This window comes from Macrobrachium nipponense, chromosome 6 (assembly GCF_015104395.2).
Source record: "Macrobrachium nipponense isolate FS-2020 chromosome 6, ASM1510439v2, whole genome shotgun sequence".
In the NCBI taxonomy this organism is placed as follows: Eukaryota; Metazoa; Arthropoda; class Malacostraca; order Decapoda; family Palaemonidae; genus Macrobrachium; species Macrobrachium nipponense.
In genome coordinates, this window is record NC_061108.1 from 56285618 (window position 1) to 56293117 (window position 7500).

Below are 7500 nucleotides of genomic sequence, written 5' to 3' on the forward strand. Positions count from 1 at the left end.
GGGGAGGAGTCTCTCTCTCTCTCCTCTTTCTCTCCTCTTCTCTCTCTCTCTCTCTTTCTCTCTCTCTCGCATCTCCTCTCTCTCTCTCTCTCTCTCTTCTCTCTCTCTCTCTCTACTGAATTTGAAACTTTTATAGTACATGTATGCATAATATGATTATTAATATTTTCAAATTATAGTACATGTATGTATAATATGATTATTAACATTTTCAAATGATAATAATAATTGTAATTACAAAAATCATATGTGATAATATTTTACAGAAATACTACAATAATCTTTCCATTTCACTCTTTCAAAATAAGAATAACTCTCTCTCTCTCTCTCTCTCTCTCTCTCTCTCTCTCTCTCTCTCTCTCTCTCTCTCTCTCTCTCTCTCTCTCCTGGGATGAGAGCTTTTTATGGTACATGTATGTATAATATGTTTATTAGTATTTTCAAATAATGATAAGAATATAACTGTAATTACAAAAATCAAATCAGATAGTATTTTAAAGATATACTGAATAACCTTTAAAGATATACTGCAATAACCTTTCCATTTCACTCTTTCAAATACGGATAACTCTCTCTCTCTCTCTCTCTCTCTCTCTCTCTCTCTCTCTCTCTCTCTCTCTCTCTCTCTCTCTCTCTGACATGAGAGAATTTCTATGGTACATGTGTATATGTTTTTTAATATTTTCACATAAATATAATATTGGAATGCACTCCCTGAACACCTGAATTAGCCCTGGTAACTAACCAGCTCGAACCATATCCCCACATATTTACCCACTAAGTGGGTAATTTAACTCAGTGTTGCCAACACTGAAGGTAAAATCTAGTCAAATGAGTTACCTGTGTTACTGTTGGCAACGCTGCTGCAAATACCAGCTGCCAGAGGCCTGTCTCCTCAATTGTTTCTTGTTCGCCATGCTGTGCGGATTGGTCTCACATCAGGCGAACTTTTGGTCATCTAGCCCAACCCTATTCAAAGAGTTTTCGTATTTTGGATACAGATTACGACCTTGGACTTTTTTTAAAGTTTTTCTCCCGATTTGACCTTTGATAGCTACTCTGTACTCGCTATGGATAAGGTAGAAAATAAACGTCGTTGCCTCTGCTTCTGCTTCATCTACAGTTAGATGATTGAGCCTTCTACTGCTGGGCATGTTGGTGCTCATCGGCTCTGCACGACCTGCAAGCGTAGGATGAGTACCCTCACACATGATCGACATTCTCTTTGTTATTTCGTGTTCTAAGGTTCAGTGTAATACCAGTCAGAGATGTTTGTCTTGGTCAGGAGACAAGGAAACAGAGTTAGTTATTCAAGAAATTAGTGGACAGGTTATCATCTAGTATGTTTAGCCTATTTCTAGCCTGACGAATAATTTAACCAAATAGAGATAGTGGTAGGAGTAGTAGTATAGTTGATTCTAATCGTTCTTTTTCAGCCCCGTCTGCTCCAGAACCAGCCCTAACGTGTACTGGGGGCAACGGAGAACTGCAAGCCTCCGAATGGGTAGGTTCTGCCGGCCCCCCCGGCGCGGAGCAGGCAGTTAGCAGCAGATTTCCCCTTCCCTCGATGTGTAAGTTCTCAGGATGATGAAAATTTAGGTCAGATACAGGCGAGTAGGGATAATAGGCTACAGTGTTCAGGAAAAGAAGTGCAGGCTTTTTCGGGTCTATTTCTATTATAGTAGTTTATAGAGAGACAGTTTGTCTTTAAAGCCTCAATGGTTTTTTTTCCTGCTTTGAGTTCCTTGCATCAGAAGTTTTCTAGGTTCATGGTTGGTCGTTCAGGGGTGGTTTCAGGTCTGTCGGGTTCTGAAGTATTGAATACTGCTCCTTCATCTTAAAGGTTCTTTTCCTTCTGAGGATAAATTTTGTTCGTCTTGCGATGGTGGTAAACTTGATCCGTTTTCAATTCGACTACATATATATATGGTATGGAAATTGTTAATATAACTAATTTTCGGTTCAATGAATAGTATTGACTTACGATAATTCAGTATGTAGAGAAATAGAATAATTAACTACGGCTAGCCTAGAGTTCACGATTATATGTCGTTGCATATACAGCAGCCTAGCCTAGAGTATTCTCTATATCACATATCGGTATAGTAGTTTTAATCGTGGCTAATGCTGTAGGTTCAATGCATGCTGACTTCGGATAATTCAGCACAGGTGTAAATAGAACACGAGAATTCGATAATTCAGTATGAAATACAAGCAAAGAGGAATGAAGATCAGATTCGGTCCGACTTCAGTATGATAAGTGTATTATATGTATCATCATATTAGCGAAGTATACTAACTCAGCCCTCAAGTTTTCTCATTCTGGAATCAGCTGAGTTTGTGTCGCCACATTTAACTCATTCTTGTCCTGGTCGGCATGACTGAAGTAACAGCTCTTCCCCGCTTATGCCATGTTTGTTGTCTTGAGGGAAGACCTGTTTACAACTATATTGACATTCAACATATATCTTGTGCCATATAATCAGATATCATGAGGAATGTGTGCATTTCATAGCTTTCCAAGAAATTCTCTCCGGTGACGGAATTTGTTTGTATGACGGCCTCATCCGTTTAGCAGACAAATTGCTGTCAGTAATTACATTATGCTTATGTCAATTACAGTTACAATATAATTACCAGTCGTATTATCAAATCACAGTGACAACTGAAATAATTATTAGCGTAAAGAGTTAAAGTTAATTGCCTTAAAATATGTAATTGATTACTTTTCAATTAAATTACATTACAAAGAAAGCTTGCCGTCAACACACACCACTGTTGTAAGGTGTGGCTTAGACAGACAATGATGCCGACTAGTTAATTTCCTTCGCTCCAGATTCAACCATATCACTTGGTCTTGGCTATGTTTTTGTTCCTAGTTAGCATAAATGAATATCTGGATACTTAACTCATATGGAACGAAGTCATATTGTTTGTCTTATGACGTAATTCAAGTCCAAAATTTGACTAATACGTCTCATTGGAAGCTAGTTTTTCCCTCCGTTTAGATTGAGTCAAATTTAGCTATTCCGTTTGTTTTCACAAGTATTACAAGCCTTATATTATTAATCTTTTGTCGGTGTGAAAACAACAGTAAATGAGCTCTTTCATGCCATTAGTTTTCTTTTACCACGGCTGCGTTTGAATTCATGCAAAAGCTTGGGACTTTTATCCATGTTGCTGATGCACATAATTTTGCCTTATCAGCTTTAGCTACATTTATAACATGAATACAGTAATTACTGTCGCACGCGGATTAATACAATAAATGGATGTTGCTATCGGATTCGATTACTGTCGCACGCAGATGAATACAAAGTGATGTTGCTTTCGGATTCAATTGTATTAGCAATAAAGTTCTCCTTTGGTTGTTCATAGCTGTACGCAGTTATACGAGTATATCATTAACCCTTAAACGCCGAGCCGGTATTTCCGAAAGTGCCTCCTGTATGCCGGTGGGGATTGGGAACGAGCGCCGAAGTGGAAAAAAAGTTTTTTTTTTTTAAATCACAGCATGCTTAGTTTTCAAGATTAAGTGTTCATTTTTGGCCCCTTTTTTGTCATTCCCTGAAGTTTAGTATGCAACCATCAGAAATGAAAAAAATATCATTATCATATATAAATATTGGAATAATGACAGCGCGAAAAAAAATGTCATATATAATTGTATAAAAATCGCGCTGTGAGCAAAACGGTTAAAGCTAATGAGTTAATTTTTGTTGTTGTATTGTACACTAAATTGCGATGATTCTGGTATATAACAAATTGTAAAGGATCAAAGCTACACAGAGAAAATATTATCACAATATGATGCATGAATTCGTAATGCGCGGACGTAAAAAGTTTTTTTTTTTAAATTCACCATAAATAGAAATATTGTGCTAGAGACTTTCCGTTTGTTGCAAAATGAAGGTAATTGATTGAATATTACTAGACTGTAAGTGTTGTAGCTTGCCATTGCAGTTTTCTACCATTTTGGTTGAGTTAAAGTTGACTGAAGGTCAAATTTTTTCTATTTATCGTTATTTATATGAAAATATTTCAAAACTGATAAAAGCTACAACCATGGGTTATTTTGCGTTGTATTCTACATTAAATTGCGCACATTTTCATATATAAAGCTTTATGTAACGGCTAATATAAAACGGTGCAAACATTACAACAAACTGACAAAAGAATTTCTGATTTTTTCGGCAGAGGTAGAGCGTGGATGTAAGGAAAAAAAGTTTTTTTTTTAAATATTGTGCTAGAGACTTCCAATTTGTTGCAAAATGAAGGTAAATGATTGAATATTACTAGAATGTAAGAGTTTTAGCTTACAATTGTGTTTTTTTACCATTTCAGTCGAGTCAAAGTTGACCGAAGGTTGAAATTTTGGCACTTATCGTAATTTATATGAAAATGTTTCAAAACTGATAAAAGCTACAACCATGGGTTGTTTTTTGTTGTATTCTACATGAAATTGTGCACATTTTCATATATAAAACTTTATGTAACGGCTAATATAAAATGGTTCAAACATTACAACAAACTGACAAAAGAATTTCTGATTTTTTTGGCCGTTACCTCTCGGACGTAAGAATGTTTTTTTTTTAAATTCACCATAAATCAAAATATTGTGCTAGAGACTTCCAATTTGTTGCAAAATAAAGGTAAAGGATTGAATATTTCTAGAATGTAAGATTTTTAGCTTAAAATTGCGTTTTTTTATTATTTCGGTCGAGTCAAAGTTGACCAAAGGTTGAAATTTTGGCACTTATCTCGATTTATATAAAATATTTAAAAACTGATAAAAGCAACAACCATGGGTTGTTTTTTGTTGTATCGTACATGAAATTGCGCACATTTTCATATATAAAACTGTATGTAACGGCTAATGTAGAATGGTGCAAATATTACGATAAAGTGACAAAAGAATTTCTGAGATGTGTCACTGATGCTTTTTAGTCCAAGAAGAAAGAAATTTGCGCATGCCCGCCTGGGTAACGCTTGTAAACAAAACAACAGCTTGATCCGTGAACTCCCAGCATCCCCCAAGGCACGTGATTCAAAATTTTTCGCCAAGTAGGCCTATAACTACCATTTTTCTGCTAATATTTAAAAAAAACTTTTTTGAGTCAACATATTTTACGTCAATTAAGCACATGACAGACAATTTTCGTTGACATAAAATACGTCCCATAGGCGTTTAAGGGTTAATATGTTAGTATATGGACTGACCTATGTTGTGTGATGATTGGACATGTTTTTGACTATGGTGGTTGGACAAGTAATCCCAATCATCTTGTGTTGAATGGGTCCTTTGACTGTGCAACACTTGGCAGTGTGTCCCAGTCATAGCAAACTGAGATGTTTAATTTCTGAATTGGGATGGTGATGGCAATTACTTCTTCTCCTGAATACTCAGAGAGGAAGTAACTTTAACCATAGTGGTATTTTAAATTTTATAGAAGGAGCTGGACTCCTTACAAAGTAGAATTTATTTTAACGATGGTCTTAAGTAACTGCAAACTTTCTTAAGAGCTTATATGATTTTAGTTCGTTTTGTAACTTACGAGTTTTATAGTTGCTACCGTATCATAGCTTGCATGAAGAAATGAGATGATTTTACTACCATACCATCCAAGGGTTCTCAAGAATGACCTTGAAAAAGGCAGCTGTCCCGGAAGACTCACCTGAATTTACATCTTTTTCTCAGCCTTTTATAGAATTGAGATTGTTTTAACCTTCACTGCAAAGTCTTGTTTTGATAGAAGGAAAGAAAAAAAATTAAATTGTCACCGAGAGGAAAATATTTGTTTGGTCAGGTCGTAAGTTGCAAGGATTCCTGTTCCTTTGATGTGTAACCTCATCAAGTACAGGGATATTGCACCTCAGCAGCCATCCTCTAAGCCCCCAATGACAACAGATCAGGATCTGAAGGAATATCGCTTACTTAAAAGTTTAGCACTCAGTTTATCTGCTGCAGCATCAGCATTAAGCCATTACCTGTACTATGTTAAAAGCAGGTGTATGTATGAAATGTGAAACTTTATTTTTTTTTCATTATTTGTATTGGAACTTGATCACTATTGCCACAAAATATTCTCAATGAAAATGTAATTTTCATTTTGATTTTACAGTATAAATTTGTTCATGTATCCCTGATTGTATGGTATAACTTTGTTCATGTTTCCAGCTTATAATGGTGAATGAGCCTCACCTCACCCTTTTTGTGGGTGAGGCATTAGTGGGAAATGAAGCAGTGGATCAGCTAGTAAAGTTCAACAGGGCTCTAGCAAATCATTCAGTAAAACATCCGCCTCAAGGCATTGATGGAATTGTCCTTACCAAGTTTGATACCATTGATGACAAGGTCAGTAACAATACTTTACTTAGCCTATAAATGTGTTACAGGCTTTGTGTGTGTGTGGGTTTTGAACATCATTTGATATTTTAATATGTTATTTTCACACCTTTCAGATGTCTTTGGTTGGTAATAATTGCTATAGAAGTATATAGCCTTATGAATGTGGAATCATAGACACTCCATGTATAATTTATCACAATGGAGGGAGTTCATAGGAGAGATCTTCTATATCAGATACTACAATTCACTCGTAATCAAAGTGACAAAAAGTGAACTTGTTAAATAAGCAATAAGTAGTGGTTGTAAGTAATAGTAAAAGTATTAAAGTAAAAGTGTTATTAGTGTATGGAGAAAAAAAAATCATAATTACTATAGCAATAATATAACAGGGATGATTTCCAGATGTCAAAAATGCACTTCAGACACACCCCTGTTTTGACTGGCAAAATTTTGAAGAAAAATAGATAAAATAAGGTTGCATCACTGAAGGCTGTCATAATGCATTGATGTACCCTAGCTTTGGTTGATGTAGCTTCTTGAGTGTAGAAGTTTTTCACTTCATTTATTTAAGAAATTCTTTGCTTTCTGGTTTATAAGGTTTGTTGACTGCACTGTTTAATATGGTTTTCTGAATTTGACATAACAGTACAATCTGACTAACTCAGACAGATTACCAAGGAACATGTAAAACTGCCTAGCTGTTTTTTGTTAGAAATTTTCTTGGCCAATAGTCTCTTAATGTGTGCAAATGGATAGGGCTACAGCTGGTGCAGTGTTTTAAGATTCTGATAGTATTAGGTATAGGCTTATGCAACAATTTGTTTAATCACTGACAGAAGAAAAGTTAAGCATACACTGGCATCTCAGCTAAGGGACATCAACTTTTTTAACAGATTTCATTAGTAGACTTTTCATTGAGTCAAGCAAAAATATAATGTGGCTACTTTCGTGTTTTTGGTTATGAAAACAAAGTATATTTAGTTGGCTTTCTTCGTTTTAAAAGTATTGTATACAACATAGTTACATAATGTAATTTGTCTGCTGTACATTGTTCAGTTTATACTTTGTTTTTTAAATTGCTAGGATCACTGTTTATTTAGCAATCACATGCTAAGAAGTTGTGAGAAATGTATTTGGTTAAATTAAGTGTA

The 7500-nt window shown here is 35.2% G+C and overlaps 1 protein-coding gene across 1 annotated transcript in view; it reads left to right on the top strand.

Moving 5' to 3' along the window:
* The window catches only part of LOC135216266 (signal recognition particle receptor subunit alpha-like), a gene marked incomplete in the record, with an annotated part of 156351 nt that overhangs the window by 128476 nt on the left and 20375 nt on the right, over positions 1–7500 (top strand). The window contains 1 exon segment of the mRNA XM_064251431.1: positions 6179–6355. Coding sequence (XP_064107501.1) covers positions 6179–6355 — 177 coding nt within the window.